The 20,118-nt window shown below is 51.5% G+C and overlaps 1 protein-coding gene across 1 annotated transcript in view; it reads left to right on the forward strand.

Moving 5' to 3' along the window:
* Nucleotides 1-20,118, forward strand: part of Galnt10 (polypeptide N-acetylgalactosaminyltransferase 10) — a 137,118-nt gene that overhangs the window by 96,087 nt on the left and 20,913 nt on the right. Inside the window, exon 5 of the mRNA XM_055602748.1 lies at nt 18,020-18,205. Coding sequence (XP_055458723.1) covers nt 18,020-18,205 — 186 coding nt within the window. The remainder of the gene's footprint in view (nt 1-18,019; nt 18,206-20,118) is intronic.

Consider the following 20,118-nt stretch of genomic DNA (forward strand, 5'->3'; position numbering starts at 1 on the left):
AAAAAAAAAAAAAAAAAAAAAAAAAAAAAAAAAAAAAACAGAAACAGAAAGAGTTTGCTGACAGAGAAGCTGCTGCTTATGTCCTGGCTTGGTCTTGCCGAAACCATCTCCACCACCCTGACTGCTCTCCCTAGAAATAAGGCGGTCGGTTGCTGTGTTTCAGATGAGTTAGTGTCAAGCTCATCAGGTGAATCCAGGCACAGCGGTGGGCAGGCTTTCACAGGGAGGAGGGGTTGGTGTTCGATAACTACCTGCAAATGGACCTGTTTCTGTGCAATGCAGACAACACCAAAAACACCAGTGACCTATGTGTATACCGATGTGTGTGTGTGTGTGTGTGTGTGTGTGTGTGTGTGTGTGTGTGTGTGTGTCCATGTTAGCAGTGGTCTGGATATGCACACGGGTCCTTCCGTCTTCCTTTTCCCATGCACTAAACACATTTGGTCTGCGAGAACTATTTGGTGAATTACTCTCCTTTGCTCTAGGCCCTAAACTTCTAACCTTGAAGAAAGAGCCCATGTTCCTTTTAAGATCTTAGAAACAGCCTTACAGACCTTCTTACTTAATGGTCAAAATAATTTTTAAGTTCTGAGGTAGTTGCCAATATTTAGAAGCTGAGGGGGATTCCCACAAAAATCTTGGCCTCTGGCTCTTCTCATTGCTGAGCCTACATCCCCAGCTGGGTCCTGGGGGCGGGGTTTCCAGCCTAGCACTGTCCCACATATCCTCAAGCTAACCATCTCTAAGAACACACGGCCTGCATCCCCTTCAAGCCTCCCCCCCCCCCCCAGCTCAGGCATTAGCATGCATTGCTAAGAACTGGTCAGAATCTACTGGCATTTGGCTAGCTCAGGGCCCAGGACACTCCAGAATGCCCCATTCAGGGGAAGGCTGGGAAGGACAGACTTCAGATCCTGTTTGCTCCACCTGGCAAAAGAGGAGGAGGGAGAAGGCTAGGCTGGCCACGAGCGGCTCCCACCATATCCTCATCATCACCGAATGTCAGACTGAGCGTGACTACCGAGGGTGCAGCGTTCTGCATCAACAGGTGTCTCTGAAAACCGGCGTGAGAGCGTCTCAGTAACTAGGGAGCTTGTTTGAGGTTCCAAGACCTATGCCGTTCTTCCTGGCTTGCAGACAGCAGTAGTTGAATAATTATCAAATGGGTGTTCAGTCTGTCAGTCACTGGGTTCCTACTCTGCAGACGAGGATTCAGAGACCTAAGAACCGTGGCAGAGCTGGCCTGTAAAGAAGGTAGGTGTTGCGCTGGGGGTGTGGCTCAGTTGGCAGTGTCTGCCTAGTGTGCAAGAAGCCCTGAGTCAGATCGCCAGCACCGCATAAACCAGGTATAATGGCACAGGCCTATAACACCAGCCCTTGGGAGGTGGAGGCAGGAGGGTCAGGAGTTCAAGGTCATCCGCAGATCTATAACAAGTCTGAGACCATCCTGGATTACATGAGAAAGAAAAGAGGGGGAGTGAGGGGTCTGGCTGTCCGATTGAGGAGCTGTGCTCACTCCCATTCCCTCAGGTGCACCGTGGCGTCTCTCTCTCTCCCTGGGGAATGGGACAGGAGTTAGAACCACTTTTAACTGGCAGGGCTGTGGGTCCCAGAGTGGTAGATTGGAGTCACGTAGCTAGTCTTCACCCTCATTCCTCGTTCTTCATTCATTCTCAGGACATCTCCCCGACACTCTCCCATCCCAGAGTGTGTGCTTGCTCCACCCTAGCTTTCCTGCTTCCTGCCCGTGTGTGTATGAGCCTTCCCACAAGAGCCTGATTAATCACTCGGAGTTGAAGGTTACCAAGAGAAATATGCCAGACGTGACAGGCCATTAGTATTTGTGTTGTAGGGAAACCAGTAATCATCTTAATTGGTGCTCGCTTTGGAGCAGAGCGGAGCTCTCTCGATCGCTGTCTCCTCCTTCCAATACCCTTAGCACCAGGAAAATGTACCTTCCCGGCTTCCCCTCACCACCGCAGCCTCCTTGCACCCCACAAATGCTGGGGCATCTGAACTGGCTCAGAGGAATAGGACAAGAACGTGGGTCAGCAAGAGATGCATGAGGTCACTGCAACAAACCTGCCTGGGTCCCTGGCCATTTCAGATCTGTGGCTTTGGTGGTCAATAGGCGTGCCTTCCAAAACACACACAGATGGTCCCAAGGCCCAGGAATGAGGGAAGTCTGCCTCTGGGGAGCCTCCAAATTAGTGGTCCCCACCCAAACCCAGATGGACTCTGTACCTCCCTCCCTCTTCCCCTCCCTCCCCTCCTTCTTTTACTCTTTTTCTCCCCCATTCCTTCTTCCTTCCCTCCGTCCCTCCCCTCCTTCTGTCTTTCTCTTACCTCTCTCCCTCTTCCCTTCATCACTTAGGTCTATCCTCAGATGTGGGCGGGACCTGCACCCCTCTTTGAGAGGGGCCCTACTTCTTTGTATCACCTCAAACCCAGATTAGTGTGTATTAGTCATCTAGGGAGCCTACTGCTCAGTTCTAGCTTAGAGAAGCAGCCATGTGTAAGCCACGAGCGTACCTAAGGACTGCCATTGTGACACAACTTTTAATCACACTGTATTAGAAAACCTAAAAATTCATCCACGGGGGAATGGGTGACACTATGGGTCGGGCATGGAATATGATACAGCTATGGGAAGCACTGCTGTGGAAGGCAGGTTGGCGGCACACACTTGTAATCCCAGCACTCGGGGAAGGTGGCCTGCTGTGAGTTCAAGGCCAGCTTGCTCTACAAAGTGAGTCTAGGACACTCAAGACTACACAGAGAAACCCTGTCTCAAAAAACAAACAAACAAACAAAAACAACCAAGAAATACCCACAAGCCACTCTTATGGAAGAGGCAGTTCCTAGCTTAAGGGTCCTTCCTCCCAGACATGTCTAGTTTGTTTGTTTGTTTGTTTGTTTGTTTGTTTGTTTGTTTTTTCCACACTCACAAAACCTATGGCACTTTTATCTGTGATGTTTTATTTATTCAGGGAGTGCTTATTTCTCATTTAATTGGAAAGTGGCAGTCTTGGAGGAAAGAAGCAATTGATCCAATCACTGATTTCCTACAAGGCTGTAGCTTGGCTTCCCATCCTGCCAGGGGGTCAGGTCATAATCCTGCCTACACTGAATTTTTGCTTCCCAGCGAAGAGCGCAGTTGGTACTCACGCAACCTTAAGAGCTGCCCCCTTTCCATCTAAAGCAATTATGAACAACTTGCTCAGTGCATCCTAATGAGACAGATCATTAGCAAAGGATGTTGGTTTCCAGTTCCTCGGGTGCTCAGAGACTGTATCGCCCTGCACCCTTCGGTGAATGTTCTCTTTCCCAGAATGTCCACCCTACGAATTCCACTGCAGTCAGCTCGGGTAGCTCCCCCAACCAAACCCGTTCCTCAAGCGTGTCTGCTAATCTCTGCTAATCTCTGCTAATCGAATGGACGATTGAGGGGATCCCGGTTGTTAGAATCCCAGTGGACTCAGACTGACCTGGCCATATGTCTGCTCTGCCACTTGGCCTCCATATTCCCATATCTGACTTGGGGTGCATAAGAGGATCCTGGAGAATGCTTGGTGGGGTGTCTAGAGGTCGCTGTGTACAAGGTGTCCTCTTGGCTGTGGAGGAGCGATGCCTTTCTCTGTAGATGCAGGTCTGAGCTCGCCAGCCAGTGCCCCGACAGCTCATGCCACCCCTGACCAGTCCTGGAGGCTCAGCTACCCTAATCTGTGCCATCCTGTGCAGGGCAGAATAAGGAAGACTGACCTGGGCTGCACAGATCTTCTGTTCACCTTAGGGACGTGAAAGGCCAAGCAGACTATAGAAAAACTGTAGGAAGCTACGTGGACTGTGGGTTTAAAAAGTGGTATTTAATTTCTCTTGTATGTCCTATCTTCCAACTGTGAACTTGCTTTACTGTATAACATTTTTATAAGCTCCCCAGAGGAGAGCCGGGTCACCCACGGGAATGAGGTATTGGTGACCGGGAAGCGACAAGCCCGGGGGCATTTACGCTGTGTAGCCCTGGGTCACTGCCTGAGTGCCTGAGCTCACACCCCTGGCCTCTCGCGATGCTGCTCTCCGAGGGAGTTGACTCTCTGGTTCCCCAGATGGTAAGAATATAGCTGCAGGACTGGGTACTTCTTGCTGTATCGCACGCAGGTTTCCAGCCCTCCTTGTTCGGATGCTCCAGCTACATGCCACATCTTCTGTCCTTAGAGAACTCCTCCGCCTGAGATGAGAGCGCTGACCGTTAGGGGAGAGTGTGCATGCATTCGTGTCCGAAGGTGGAGCAAATCAGAATCCCCAGGCACCAACCAGCTCCCGATCAGCTGGAGACCTGGAACATCCCCCCTGTTAGGGTCTAAGTCCAGAACACACAGCACTCCAGCCTCGTACACAGATCCTCCTACAGCTACAGCATCCTCGCTGGGCAGCACTGCTGTGTGTTTTCTGGCCTTTGACAAATTAAAACAAACCTGGCATTGGAAAGTACAAATCGCTCCCAGCTGGGGCCGAGAGAAAACCACAGGGGTAGATAAACAGGGTAGCGTTTATACAAAAGGCAAACACTGTCCACGCTGATTACTGGCTGCCTCTCAGAAAGAGCCATCGGGGAATGGGAGTCAGGCTTCTCCCATTCCTGCGCATTGCATGGTGGGACAGTAGACTCACGCAGTGCCAGGGCTGGAGAGAGCCTTCAGCTCCATGAAGCCCAACCACTCATCCAACATCTGAGGTCGGTCCAGTTAGTTAGCTCTGCCTCCCGTTGGGTTGACAATGACAGAAGACCAGGGTGGAAGCTCTTGTGTGAACTTCCTTCTTTGTACTGAACTGAGCTGCCGTCCCCTGTAGTGTTCTTCTGGCTCCGATGATACCTTAGCCTGATCCAGGCAGTACAGCCGTTGATAGCGGGTGAATCCTCTACCTCTCCCTACATTGGTCTCCCTGTCCACCGAGCTGGGGCGTGTCCCTCACTTGGAATAATCTTAGGAGCAAGACAGGCAGTGGGGGAAAGGACCTGCCAGATCTACAGGTTCTGACCTGGAAAGGAGACCATGACATACTGCCATTAATACCTAGGAAAAGAGGCTCCAGAAGGAATGTGGACACATTAGCACTGATGCGGTCCCCGGCATTAAAACACTCCGCCGTGGAGGAGGCTCGGGAGACTCCAGAGGCTGAGGAAACTTACGAGCTCTGGAAATTGCTGCAGGCCCCTCCCCAGTGTTACAAAAAGCAATAGCAATGGCTAGGGAGGAGATTCCAGCGCAGCTGCCTGCGAGCTGTGCACAGACCCCCAGGGATGCCGCCTTCCTACCTTGTCGCTCACACCGGAGACTCTTCAGTGGTGTCGCTGTTTGAGAGCCACCTGTGCCTCTGTAAATTACCCCAATATCTTCCTGGCTCACTGAAACAGATTGGAGAATCATTTCTTGATCATTTCTTTGGCTCATTGTTGGTGTCCTCTCAGGGGTAAAGAGACATTCATGTCTCCCCGGAGGGAAAATGGCAGGGAGTGGGGGTTGAATCAGGAAAAAAAGAAAAAGAAAATTGGGAAACCAGGCAAGAAATAAACTGTTGGATTTGGCCATCTCTGGCATGGGTGACTGGTGTGATAGATAGCGTGGCTTGTCATGTGATATGTGTTTACACTATACACCTGACAAGTCAGTGGCTGCTGGCTTAAACCCTACCGTGGCCTGTCACCTGCTGTGCCATTCCACTCGTGGTCACACCCGAAACATAGCCACCCCACAAAGCAGACTTAGCTATAACGGGCTGAGAACACGCATCGCCCCTCTGCAAAGTAGAGTGTGGCATTCAGGTGGCAAGTTCCTGAGCAGTCAGCTCCTTGGTACTTACTGACTGCTGGGAAGGCACCTTTTTGCTTCAGGACACTAGCTCCCTGATCTTGCACACTCCAAAGAGAGTAACCTGGGTGGAAGCCGCTCCAGCACGCTGTCTCTCTTCTTCTCTGTGGTGGCAGGAGAGTTTTCAAGGTTTGAGTTATCTGTGGGGATCTAAAACTGTAAAAGCGACAAAGTAAATCAAATCAGCATTGTTCACCAGACGCCTCTCAGTGCCTCCCAGATGCTAGGTACTGGGAGGGAAATAAATTACCCTGTTCCCTGTTTCATGTCCCCACCCCCCAAGAAACCTGTGCAGGGCGGGAGCACACACAGCCCTCGGGGACTGTGAGTGAGCACCATCTGGGGCTTCTGCTGCTTTGGGGAGCACTTCAGGCATCCATGATTCCCTAGGACAGAGACGCGGAACAGGAAGCCTGGAGCTGAGGGACGTGCAAGAATAAAGGGACAAGGCAAGACAGTGTGGAGCAGTACACAGTGGAGCATGAGGCCGGGGGAGACAGGATGGGAAGGATGAGAATAGGGAGTCGGCCGACACCGCTGAAAGGCCTGGGTTGTCACCACATGAACTGTGGTCGTAGATAGACAGAAGACTCCTGTCTATCAGATTAATTGCTGGGTAGAACCTTCTAGAAACAGCTCGAACTCTCAGAGTTCCTACCCTAGAGCTACCCAGTGTGGAAGTAGTCTGAGAAGCCCAAATACCCAGCCTTGGCTTGGAGTGGTGTGTGGGTGTGCACCTGCACAAGGAGGCCAGAGGTCAGGTCAGAGGTCAGGTCAGAGGTCAAGTCTAGGCCTCTTCCTCTACTGTTTTTGGAGACAGGGTCTCTCGCCAAACCTGGAGCTCGCCAGTTTGCCTTCGCTGTTTAGCCAGGGAGCTCCCGGGAACCTCTTGTCTCTGCCTCCCCAGTGCTGGGATTCCAAATACACACTGCCATGGCCAGCCTTTACCTTGGGTGCGAGGGATCCAAACTCAAGCCCTTAAACTTTCATGAAAAGCCTGCCGTCGACTTACCTGTCTCCTCCTCCCTGTCGTTTTGTTGTTCTTGAGACAGGGTTTGACGGTGTACCCCTGGCTGTCCTGGAACTCACTCTATAGACCAAGAAATCTCCCTGCCTCTCCGCCTTCCGAGTGCTGGGATTAAAGGTGTGCACCACCACTGTCCAGCCAAGCCTTTTAAATTCTTGGGTTTTTTTTAACTGTGTGTGTGTGTGTGTGTGTGTGTGTGTGTGTGTGTGTGTGTGTGTTTAGTTCAGGGGACAATTTGCAGAGGTCACTTCCCCTTCCACCACGTATGAGAAATGGAACTCACGTCATCAGGCTTTTGGCACCTTTACTCCCTCAGCCATCTCTCCCGCCCTTTTCTTTCTTGGTGGGGAGTTGACGGATGGCTGGAGGGGTGCTTAGAAAGCTCCGACGTATGTACTCGGCTTTTTCTTTCTATGAACCATGCAGGAAAATTCCCCGGGAGGCACTTTTACCCTTTAACTGATGAGAAGCTGACAGGCCAACACCTTGCTGGAATGGAAATTTTCTTCTCCTTTCTTGATATCCCTGTGAGTGATGGGCAGGGAAGCCTGCATCCTTCACAAAACACGTGTTACTCCTAGACATCTGTCAAGTGACATGATTTAAAAACAGCCACCAAGAGCCGGAACTAAGGACTAGACCTGGTGAGAGCCTGGTCCCCTGGATGGGCTGCAGCTGGGGAAGGACGTGTCCAGTTGGTGGGGACTCGCTTTCAGAAAACGGCGCGTAATTAACTCCATCAAGGTAGCTTCCTGAGTGTTTTTATTCATTGTCTGACTATTAAGCAGATTTATGCCCCTGCCCACCTGCTGAAAAGAGACCAAGGCATTTAGCTGAAATTAAAAATGCAGGCAAGGCTGGCTGTGTAGGTAATAGCAGCTCTCTCAATGGGTGACTCATCTCGTGTGGAATGGGGACACGCATTTCATTTGTGTGATGAAGTGCTTTCCATCCCCCGGGAGCTGCCTGGAGGATGCTTCTGCTTGAGGAAGCAGCGTAATCTGATCCTAAAGCCACCAAAGGCACGATCCCAGGCAGAGACCTGTACACATGAGGTCATTTGCAATGTGGTGTCAAAAGGAAGTGTATGGGGAAGGCCCACATACGTCCAGCCGTGAGGTCTTAGGCTGTTATAAAGTTCACCTGTTTACCTAAACCACGGGCCAGCAGGTCCTCACCGAAGGAGAGATGGTGGAAAGCTGAATTCCTGGAATTCCTGTCCCGAGGCACCGTTGTGTTGGTTACGCCTGTACTGTGATGAAATAAACACCTGACAAAGGTTAGCTTGTGGTTTGGGGGCACGGTCTCTCAATGGCAGGGAAATCCCGGAGGCGCCAGCTAGAGGCGGCTTGCTCGTATTGGGTCCACAGTGCTGGTGCTCAGCTCACTTGGTCCTTTTTCTTCAGCCCAGGACCCCAGGCATGGGCTGATACCACTCTCATTTAAGGTGCGTCCTCGTACCTCAGTTTACCTAGTCTAGAAATGTCCTCACACACTGGTCCAGAGTTTGTCGCCTGGGCACTTGTGGATCCTGTCAAGTCACCAGTCAGTTTCAGCCATCACAAGCACTCCTAAACTCAGCCAGCCAGGGCCAGGCCCACCCTGAGTCTATTCCATAGGTGCCAGCTATGGTTAGCTATGGTTAGCTTTCCTGTGGGGTCTTCTAGGTGTCCTCGGATGAACTATGGCTCCGTGGGTTGACATCGGAGTCAGCTGTCTTCATGTCCACTGGCTTCTACTCAAGGGCTTTCTCTGTGTTCACCCTAGAATCTGAGACTAACTGTTGAAGCTGCTAACCCTCAGTTCCTAAAAGACCACATGTGCCCAGGGGTGCCAAGGCTATACTTGAGGCTGCACCAAGCTCTTGACCAGAAGAGCCATTGCTGACCCCAGGGCCACTGCCCACAACCTCTGGATATCCCTGTCCCCTGAGGAACTGTCTGCTGTCCCACTGTCCCACTCTCTCTCCTCATCTCCCCTCACTCGGAAACAACCAGTACATTTTCACCCCAACTTCCCTTCCTGTTTTCTTACCCCCATTGCCACATGCCATCCAAAGCCCCTTCCGTACCCAGGGAAGGTTCTTACCCAGGAGGCCCGGCAGATGGAACAGCTTCCACTCCTGTACAGGAATTCGTGTTTCAGGGGTGTGCTGTGTGTGTTGGCTTGAGTGCACGACAAGCTGTTTTTGTTGTTGTTCGTTTTGTTTCATTCGTTTAAAGCAGGGGCTGGAGGAATGGCTCTGTTGGTAAAGTGTTTGCCGTGCAAGCATGAGAAGCCGAGTCCAGTCCCCAAACCTTACTTTAAAAAGCTGACATGGTGGCACACACCTGTAATCCTAGCACTGGGGAAGCAGAGTGAGGCAGGCTCATGGGCCAGTGAGAGATCCTGTCACAGGAAACAAGGTAGATGACTCCTAAGGAATGAGCCCTGCATAGGAGTGTGTTTCCTCAGGAGCTGGGTGCTCGGAGCCCAGTGGATTCCAAGATCTGCAGATGCTCAAGTCCCTCATACAAGATGGAATAGCATTTGCATAGAACCTACAAGGGTGGGCTGGAGAGACGGCTCAGAGGTGAAGAGTGCTGGCTGCCCTTCCAAAGGTCCTGAGTTCAATTCCCAGCAACCACGTGGTGGCTCACAACCATCTAGCATGAGATCTGGTGCCCTCTTCTGGTGTACAGGTGTACATGCAGACAGAACATTGTATACATAATAAATCTTTTAAAATAAAGAAAACAGGGGCTGGAGAGATGGCTCAGAGGAAAAGAGCACTGCCTGCCTTTCGCAGGTCCTGAGTTCAATTCCCAGCAACCAAATGGTGCTTCACAACAACCATCTGTAATGAGATCTTGTGCCGTCTTCTGGCGTACAGGTGTACATGCAGATAAAACATTGTATATGTAATAAATAAATAAATCTTTTAAAAAAATAAAGAAAACATTTCTATTTAAAATTTAAAAAAAAAAAAAAGAACCTATATCTCCTAGTCCAGCTGTCAAGCCTAATGACCAGCGTTTAATCCCCGGCACCTTCATGGTGGAAGGAAAGAACTGACTCGTGCAGGTTGCCCTCTGACCTACACATGTATACCATAGCGCATGTCCATGTATGTGTGTACATATGTGCACTCGTGCACGCACACACACACACACACACACACACAAACAAACATAATGTTCACAACTCCCTACATTGTTTATCGTGCACAGCACAGTGGCTACCGAGTGGGTAGCTCCTAAGCTCCTAAGTGTTACCCTGTGGTAGGCTTTCTCCCTTCTTGTTTGGGGAATAATGACAAGAAAAGCAAGCCTGTCGTGACTTGACGTGTGAGCAGTACAGATGCAATTGATTTTTCCAGGATTTTCCACACACAGTTGAACAAGATGGGATCACCCGTGGATCCGGGGCACTGACTGTACAGACGGTTTACTCCGTCTCTTTCCTCCTGTCCCCAACCCAAACATTTACACACTAAAACTCTCGTCTTGTTACTCCTCTGCAATACCATAGTTGTGGCATTACGTGGGCATTTTTGAAAAGTGGCCACCTTACTCCGATTATGTGATTTATAAATTTTAAGACTTGGAAAGGCAGCATGTGAACCAGCTGTGACATAAAGAGACACCGAGCCGTAATTAAAAGGGGATCTGGCTAGATGTTCCGCAGGCCTCTGACAAAGAGCCTCTGCCCGATTCCCACAGACTCACAGAAGGTGGCCTTCATGCTTTCCAGCCTCCAAGACAAGAGGCCCGCAGATGTAAAACGTTCGCCGACGCATGCACACTCCCCTGGCAGCCTCTGGCGAAAGGGAAAAACCCAGCACGCCCTCTAAAGTCTTTGGAGAAGGTGGAGGGTGGTTGGCATTTAGGAGACCTTGAGTCTCTGGGCAGTGTTTAGAGGAATGTCCCACTGAGATGAGCAGGTGGGGACAGCCTTCTCTAGATATGGACAGTGTGTTCTCAGATGCCTGGTCATCACAGCAACTAGGGGTCTTGCAAGAAGCCCCAGGATAAGGCGGAGGACCACCCTGTCAGGATCCAGTGTGTGTCTTTTATCACTGACGATTCTGGGGAAGTTCTCTAGAGAGTAGGAATGGACCCATTAGGAGATCAGGGAAGGAAGTTTCGGGGTCTTCAAGCCCAGCTAGTCAGCAGAACCGGAACACAGAGGAGATGTGGGGAAAGTCCGTTCCAGTGTGTCAGTTTCGCGTGTCTGTTGTGTGCACACTCATGTATCTGCTTGTGCAAGTTTGTTAGGGTTCATGGGGTGGGTCTGGGGAGAGGGATGATACATGGACATGCAGAGACCAGAGTCAGCCTTGGGTGTCCTTCCTCAGGCACCAGCCACCTTGGTTTTTGAGACAGGGCCCCTCGATGGCCTGGAGCTTCACTGACAAGGCTAGGCTGACCAATCGGTAAGGGTCAGGGGTCGTCCTGTCTGCCTCCCCAGCTCTGGGACCACGCGTGCTTGCCACCACACCTGGCTTTTCTTGAACAGATGCTAGAGCTTGAACTCCGGTCCTTGCGCTTTCGAGATGTGCGCTTTACTGCCTGAGACATCTCACACACAGCACCCACTTCCCTAGCGCCATTGCTAAGCCACGGCTGGTTCACCATTCTCAGCCGTGCAAGCAAAGGCGGGGTTTACAGGGCCGCACGTCCTGAATGCCGCCACCTTTAGACTCTTGATGTGGGCAGATGTGGGCCTCTGGTCAATGCTTCTCTCCAGAATCCCTCGCCATCTTCGTCAGCAGCGGGTCACCTACCGGTCCTCACAGCAGATGATGCTCCCACATACTGTCACCTACCAGAGCAAATGAGAGCCCTGGACCACCCTGAGGCTTGGAATTGGGCAACTGGAAACTGATACCCCATCAGGCAGGTAGGCTGAGCAGCTGAGGACTGGAGAATCGGTTCAGTCACATGGTTAACGATGCCTGGCACCTGCCTGAATCCCGGCCATCAACTCCTGGTTGGCTGAACACAGCTTCACACGGGACTTTGTCGATCCTTAGCTTCCCTGTATAGGGCACAAGAAGGTCTTGGGTGACCACCTTCTGGAGTCTCGGGAGTGAAGTGACCCATGTCTGTAGCCGCGCATCACATAGGGCTTCGGTGCACAGGAAGCATGAGCCCATAAAGCTGACGGTCCACTGCTCCTAAATATGTGGAGGGAGATACCTTCACATCAGGGCAGGGCTAAGCAGCATGGCTTCACCCGCCACAGGCCCTCTGCTTCCCCACAAGGGATCACTGATGCCTCAGGGCGCTCTGAGGTTGACAGTTAGACACTTCTGTCTCTGAAGATGAGCTACGACTCAGGACACCAGGAGAGTCCAGCAGAGCCGGGACGTCATGAAACCCAGAACATCCACAAGCATACAAAAGAGAGCATCTATGCTCTAGTGACCCCGGATGGCCTGAGGACCAGCTGGACAAGTGCCCATTTTCCATCCAACGGGCAAGCAGAGCCTCCTCCTTCCTGGTGCCCCCCACCACAGTGTTTCTGCGACGTGCTTTGAAATCCCAGTATCGTCCACTTGGGAATTAATTTTACAGCTCAGAGCACCAAAGACTCCCCAGAAGGCCAAAGGGGATTTGAGTCTTGCCTTCAGCACTCGGCTTGCCAGTTGCGTGACCAGCAAGTTTCTCGACATGAGACAAGGGTGATGTCCTATGGACGCCCTTGTGGCACTGACGGGAAGCCTCACGAAACCATGGAGGATTTGGCAGCAACATGCAGAAGCCTCTGGCTTGGTGCTGGCACAAAGGATGAGCAGAGTCCACACAGCCCGCCTCAACCAAGTTTATGGTCCAGAGATCTGAACTGAGGGGTGCAGAAGATGAGTTCCAGGCCACTGCCACCAGCTGATATGGGCACCCACTCTGGTCACAGAAGTAGAAAAAGGGCTTCTAAGGCTGGGGTTGGTAGAGTGTTTGCCAGTCTAGACAGTCAGTGAGCTCCAGATTCGGTGGGACCGTGTCACAGATAAAGGGGAGAATGAGAAAGGAAGATGTCTGACTTCCGCCTCTGGCCAGCTGCACACAGGAACATGTGTATACACACACACACATAATTAGAAAAAAAAACTAAGATAATAAATAAGAGGCTTGGGGTTGGAGAGATGGCTCAGAGGTTAAGCGCACTGGCTGCTCTTCCAGAGGTCCGGAGTTCAATTCCCAGCAACCGCATGGTGGGTGGCTCACAGCCATCTATAGTAGAACCTGATGCCCTCTTCTAGTGTTCATGCAAACAGCATACTCATATACATGACACAAACAAATCTTCAAAACAAACAAACAAATAAATAAATAAAGTAGGGGTTAGCAAGATGGCTTAGAACGCAGAGGTGCCTGTCACCTCACAAGGACCTGAATGGTGGAAGGAGAGGATCTACACCCCCAAACTGCATTGTATCAGAATGTGCTGTCCTACCCTGCACACATGCAAGAATAAGTAAATGTAAAATAACACCACCACCAACAACAATAATAGACAAAAAGCGAGGCCTGACCAGATGACTCGGTGGGTAAAGGCACTTGCCGCCAAGCCTGACGTCCTGATTCGATCCTGGGACCCACGTGGGAGAAGGAACGTGCAGACCCCTGGCATTCTCCGTGTGTCCAGTTTCTCTCCTAACAGGCTGCCAGCCCCTGGCTCCAAGCCCATCCTCGCCCAGTGTTGACGGCACCTGAACTGAGTCGCTCTGTAGGGACTGTTTCCAGACAGTGCCGTGGCCCCAGGAATCAGGGGGTTGGGACGTCGATGCGTCATGTTAGGGGGTGTATTTCAGATCATCAGCCTTTCGGGGCTCAGCACTCCCTGAGTCTCCCATGTAGAATCCAAAAGCCTGGGCTAGCAAGATGGCTTAGCCACCGCACCCGACAAACTGTGCGATCACTAGAACCCACATGTTGGAAGGAAAGAACATTTCAACACCCCCCCCCAAACAGAGAGAGACTGGTGGGGGGTTAGGTAACCTCAGGTCCTCTGCAGCTGGGAAACTTGGGGTGAGACCTTTTTCTCCCGTGAACCCTAATTTCCTCTCCTCTGCTGCCAGAACCAATAGCATCTGTCCCGGCCCCCAGCGTGGGTCTTGAAGTGGATGCAAGGAAATAATTCAACCTCTCCTGACATGCTAGTGAGTCCAGGGTCACACGACCACCTGCAGGTATTCTTGGGAGGGGATGTGAGTGAAGAACCTTCATCAGTTCCCTGGCCTTTCCATACAGTACAGACCCTGTAAGCCTCAGGATCTCGGGCAGGACAGGGAGGAAATCAGCGTGGCCGCGCCGGAAGCCAGCACTGACCGTGTACCCAGTTCTCCCACATAATAGTGGGCAACGGAGATGACACTCACCCGAGTGAGGGTCGGGGTGGCAAGGTGAAAGGCATTTTGCGACAGCGGGAGAGGTCCTGAAGTGGGAGATGGCCCCGCCATGTTGACCTACTGTGTGAACCTGGTAAAGTCATTAGCTGCTCTAGCCCTCTCCCCCCTTCACCGCTGTAAGAAGTGTGTGGGTTGGGGGATGGGGCCTGGAGTGACGGGTGTGCTAGCAAGAATCAGTCGAGAGGTGAGATCCGTCTCTCAAGGCGCGGTGTTGTGATTTGTAACTGCTGGTTGAGCAGATTGCCTCCCTGAGTCTTTGTGTCCTCTTCTGTAAGCAGGACCGCCGGTGGTGCAGGTGTCTGAGGTAATGCATGTGAAGTGGGGGGACCCTGGCGTGTGAGGCAGGCTCAGCAGGTGTTCCCCTGCAATGGTCACCATGGTGACCATCATCGTCCTCATCCGTCCGCAGTTCCTTTTAGCTCCAACTCCTGTCACCTTCCGAGATGTCCCCGTGCAAGGAGACAGGTAAAATAAGGCTGCCCAGCTTTGAGTAAACACACCTTCTCATAAGGACAGGAAGCCAGTAATCGCCCCTAAATAATCGTTCCAACTCCACCACAAGCTGTCGAAAGGCCCTAATTGGCCAATCGGTAACGACTGCAGCCATCTGCAATTAGGGTGATTTAGCAATGGGGGCTCTGTGCCTGTGAGGACCTCAGCAGTCACAGGGGTGTGTGTGTGTGACATTTTTCCCTCCTTGGGAGCGCTGGTGTGTGGCGCAGAGGATAATCTTGCTCACGACTTAACGACCCACTGGTTGAACGCAGCCCGGAAGCAGCAGTTGGCAGGGACTTGCCGTGGGTTTCCTGTTTTCCTCGGAGAGACTGTTCCCACAGGGGTAGCCTCCCACCAACGCTTGGCCACGCCTCTCGAGGTGAGGGTTTCACTTCACCCAGAGTGCATGCTGGCTGCCCAGCCTGGCTTTTTGTGTGCCCATAATCCCTCCCCTCGCTCCACCTTCGTGATGCCAGGCAACACAGCCTGGTGCACCCTTCATCCTAAAGAGGTGTATTACAAATGGTAAAACTGTACATTTATAAGGAGGTTTATATAAAGTTATCTTTAAAAACAAGTAGAGGTGAGGGAGGGAGGGATGGGGAGGAAATGAGGGAAGGGGCTACAGCAGGGATACAAAGTAAATATAAACCACAATTAATATAAAAAAATAAAAATTAAAGAAAAACAAGTAGAGGGGGCTGTAGAGTGCTTACCACACAAGATTGAGGACCTGAGTTCAAATCCCCAGCACTCATGTAAAAAAAACAAGCGTGGCTGTGTAAGTCTGTAACCCCAGCCTTGGGGTATGGGGGCCGGTGGATCCTTAGCCTCATGCTGTTCAGTAGGCACGTGTGCATGCATTGTGTGTGACGCACAAGTATGCCATAGCACACTGTGAAAGTCAGGACAACTTGTGGGGACCTGTTCTTCCCTTCTACATGGCCCCACAAATGGAACTCAGGCTGTCAGGCTTTGTGGCGATCACCTTCACCCCCTGAGCCATCTCTTCGGCCCTCGTGCCGTCTTTTTAATTACTAAAGCTGTATATTCAGGCAGGGAAGAGATCAAGAAACGTGAGTCTTCCAACCTGCTCTTTCCTGAAAGGCCCCCGCCATTCTGGACTCTTCCTTGCCGTATAAATTTTCAGAGCAGTTTGTTGACTCTGCAAATGAGTCAACAAATGAGACAACAGTTTGTTGTCATCTCTGCAAAAGAGGGCTCTGTGATTCCAGCAGCTCTACACCTGTGTCACCAAGAACCATCACCGTCTTCACCCCGATAGATGTTTGAGCAAGGGGTGTCTTCCCAACTGTCTTGCTCTTTCACCTTTTCCAACCATGTATTTTGTTTTATTTTGTTTTTCAAGACAGGGTGTCTCTGTGAAACTCCAGCTGTCCTGTAACTCATTCTGTAGACCAGGCTGGCCTCCAACTCAGAGATCCGCCTGCCTCTGCCTCCAGAGTGCCAGGGATTAAAGGTGTGCACCACCACGCCTCGCTAATGTTTTGTATTATTTTAGGCTGTGCACTTGTTCTTGTTTTAGTGAATGATATTTTTATCATTTTTAATTGTATTTCCCAGATGATACACACACATCCGGAGAGTCTTCAGTACTGAGCTGTGTCCTGAATCCTTTTAAAATTAGTCCATTTGCTCTGGTTTCTCTGGAAATGTATGGGATTTTCGGTGTGAAGGCTCGCATTATCTTCAGTCACAGATGACACTGTTATCTTTTCAGATGAGTCTTTGCACTGTTAGTTTCTTTCTTTTGTTTTTTTTTTTTTTAACCAGTTTCCCTGGGTAGGAAATCTGGCCTAATAAAGGAGGGCTATAAGCACACACAGCTTTCCTGGCTACAGGGAACACCAGCTATCACTAACTGTGGCATAAGCTACAGGGCTTTTTCATTTTTGTTTTTTTTATTTTTTTTAAGCCACTCTAGAGTTTTATAAAAATCCTGAGCCCTCATGAATATCAAGAGAGACCAACGGGAAGGCTTGAACTTATTTATTTTTATTGTATATGTGTGAATGTTTGCCTAACCATATGTATATGTACCATGTGCATGCAATGCTCCTGGTGGCCAGAAGAGGGCACCAGTTGCCCCTGGAACAAGTTAGCCACTGATCTGGGCCCTCTGGATGTTCTTAACCACTGAGCCATCTCTCCTCAGCTCCCTTTTCTTCCGTTCTTTAAAGTATTGTTTGTGTCTACAGCCATACCACCTTGAACTCATGTAGTCTCATCTGATCTCGGAAGCTAAGCAGGGTCAGGGCTGGTTTGTAGTTGGATGGGAGACAGGCTGGGAATATCAGGTGCTGTAGGCTTTTGCACGTGCATGGGGGAAGGGGAGAGAGCACACATACGCCACAGGGCAAGAGCGGGGAACAGAGGGCAACTTGAGGGAGTGAGTCTCCTTCCACCCTCTGCGTCCCCACAGCAGGCTTGGTGGCAAGTGCCTTTACCGGATGAGTCGTTTCACTGGCCGGAGAGAAAGTATTCAAGACTCACTGAGGAAGACCTTTTCAGGAGTAGGGCAGAAATCCAGCCATGGTAGAGGTGGAGTAGAGGAACAAGAAAAGCGGTCGTGTGTAGTAGAGATTGTCTGCTTTTCAGGTTCAGGAGAGGGTGAACAGAAATGTCACCAACACAGTGCCTCTCTGTGTGTTCTTGGCGCCGCCCACCTCCAGGGTAGTCCTTCCCTCACTTAATCCTCTCTGGAAACACCCTCCTGGAAGACACGCCCAGAGCTGTGTCTCCTAGGTGACTTTGAATCTAACCGTCTATCTTATCTGCACTCTGCCGGCAGCCTCAGCAGCAACCCGCACCCCCTCTCCTCGTGTTACTTTTTTCTTCCCAGGACTTCCTGCCTGAGCCGCATGCCCCGCCCACTTACTCCTGGGGAAGGAGAGCAGTGGACATAAGGAGAGGGGCAGTCTCCTCAGGAAACAGCGGTCTTTCTATCAGGCAGTGAGGGAATTGACACTAGACAGCCATAAGCAGATACCTGAGTCCCCACCCCCCACACGTGAACTCCCCGTGTCCCAGCCCTAGTTCATCACTGGACCTCTGTGAACCTCGGTTTCCCCATTTGTAGATGTCGGCCCCTGCCCTTCCTGGCTCCGTCTGAGACATATGAGGCGGTGAGCTGGGAATCCGTGTCCGAACTAGTGGGTCCCAGAGCAGTTCTCGTGCCGCCACTCTGACCTACCCAACCCCTCTGTCTCCTCACAGAGCACCTGAAGAAGCCGCTGGAGGACTACATGGCCCTCTTCCCCAACGTGAGGATTCTCCGGACCAAGAAGCGGGAAGGCCTGATCAGGACCCGAATGCTGGGGGCTTCGGCTGCCACGGGTGACGTCATCACGTTCTTAGACTCACACTGTGAAGCCAACGTCAACTGGCTGCCCCCTCTGCTGGGTAAGGAGCGGGGTGGCCTGGAGTGGGTAGGCGGGTGACCTCCCACTCCCAACACAGACTTCTTCTGCTTACCTGGCGGCTCGCAGCAGAGCTCCAAGCTCCAGAAGGGGTTCAGAAGTTCAGGTCTGTCCCCTCGTTTCATAGAGTAGGAAAGTGTCAGGCACCAGTGACCAGACGACCTCTCTCAGGCTGTTGGAGAGCAAACCAAAGCCTCCAACCACTGAGAGCCAAATTATGAGGCCTTGTAGATGTATCTCAGTTGGTAGAGCACTTGCTTAGCATGAGTCTCTGGGTTCCATTCCCCAGTACTGCACCGCATAAATGAGGAATGATGCCGCTGTCACCCAGGCGCTTGGGAGGTAGAGACAGAGGGATTAGAAGTTCAAAGTCATCCTCAGTTGAAAAGTGAGTCTAAGGCCACACTGGGATTGATGACACCAACCAAATTATGGTGGTGGGGAGTGGTGTGTGTTTATATCAGGGGAAAATAGTTGCCGCTCAGCACCAACACTGTGAGCCAGGTGCAGGAAAGATCTCCAGGCCTCACAAGGGCGCACAGTATTGAACCGGTCTCTTCTGTAGTAGAAGAAACTGAAGTTGAGCTGTTGGGTGACTTGCTTGTCCCATGGGGCACTGGAGTCAGAGTCACAGTATGTCAGGGACCAGAGCCTGTTCTCCACAACTCTCAGGTGCCCAGGATGGAGGCACAATCCAGGAACTTGCCACCGAAGCCCGTGGGTAGAGCATGGGCACCACGGCACTTGGAGTGGAGGAAGAGCAGAGCGTGGGCACACGGCACAAGGAGATCCACCCAGAGATGGGCGGCAAACAGATGCTTCCAGACAGCTAATATCGGTGATCTGTCAAGACCGGGAGACACGGCAGGTCAGAGCCAGGGCAAGCTGTGATGCTCTCATCCTCAAGAGAACAGTGAGCTCCACGCCAGAGGACAGACGTGGATGGCAAATGAATGAGCAGCACAATCCTCCGAAAGACCCTCCGTGCCCCAGCCGGACACTCGGACATGCCGATTACAGGGGCCTGAGGGGCCTCACTAGTTCTGTCTTCCAAGTGCTTCCTGGTCCAATAACTGAGGCAGCAAATGCCTCCGTGTGGGGTGCGGGTGAGGAATGAAAGCAAGCCCCACATGGACTTCCGGGCTAACCCAGCTGGGTTTTCTTCCCTGACCACACACTATGAATTTACTGGATTACGTCCTTACTGGATTACGTGCCGGGGACTCTCACTGGGCTGAGGGCAAGACCAGAATTTCTGGTAAACTGTGTATTTGATTAGACCAAGCAATGGCCTACATCTGCCTCTCATTACTGAAGGAGAGAGAGAGACTGGAGAAGCCTTGGCCTCAGCGGCCAGCACGTTTGCAGTCCGAGAGGAGTGGGCATGTGGAGGGTCCTTCCAAGAGAGTGAAGCGGTGGACCACTGAGCTGAGCTTGCCTCAACGGCCCTTAACTCTGTTTCTATGGAAATGGGTGAGGGCTATTTTCATCCTCCACAGAAAGGAGACACAGCCCTCTTGCTCTCTCTCTCTTTTTCCCCCCTCCTCTCTAGTAGAAACCCAAGAACTTCCACATGGATCCCAGTGTGGCTTTTGTCTGTGAGCCCGTTGACACCTCTGGGCTTGGCTGGCTCTGCCCTTATTAGTGATTAGACATTATGGAACCTGAGGACTCCGCCTGGTGGGAAAGCCAACCTCAGAAATTATCCTTTCGCCTCATTACTGTCATGGTCCTCGAGGCTTTGCGAGTCCCTCTGAGTTTAGGCCTCATCTGAACCTGGATTTGACGCACACAGTCCAGCAGGCAGACTCCGCGTTCTTATCTACATTCTGCATGTGACAAAGAGGGCAGGGGTACTCAGGCTCTCTGTGGCTCCTGTGAATGCCTAGCGGTAAC

Source organism: Psammomys obesus, unplaced genomic scaffold (assembly GCF_907164565.1).
Source record: "Psammomys obesus unplaced genomic scaffold, mPsaObe1.curated_primary_1811, whole genome shotgun sequence".
Taxonomy (NCBI): Eukaryota; Metazoa; Chordata; class Mammalia; order Rodentia; family Muridae; genus Psammomys; species Psammomys obesus.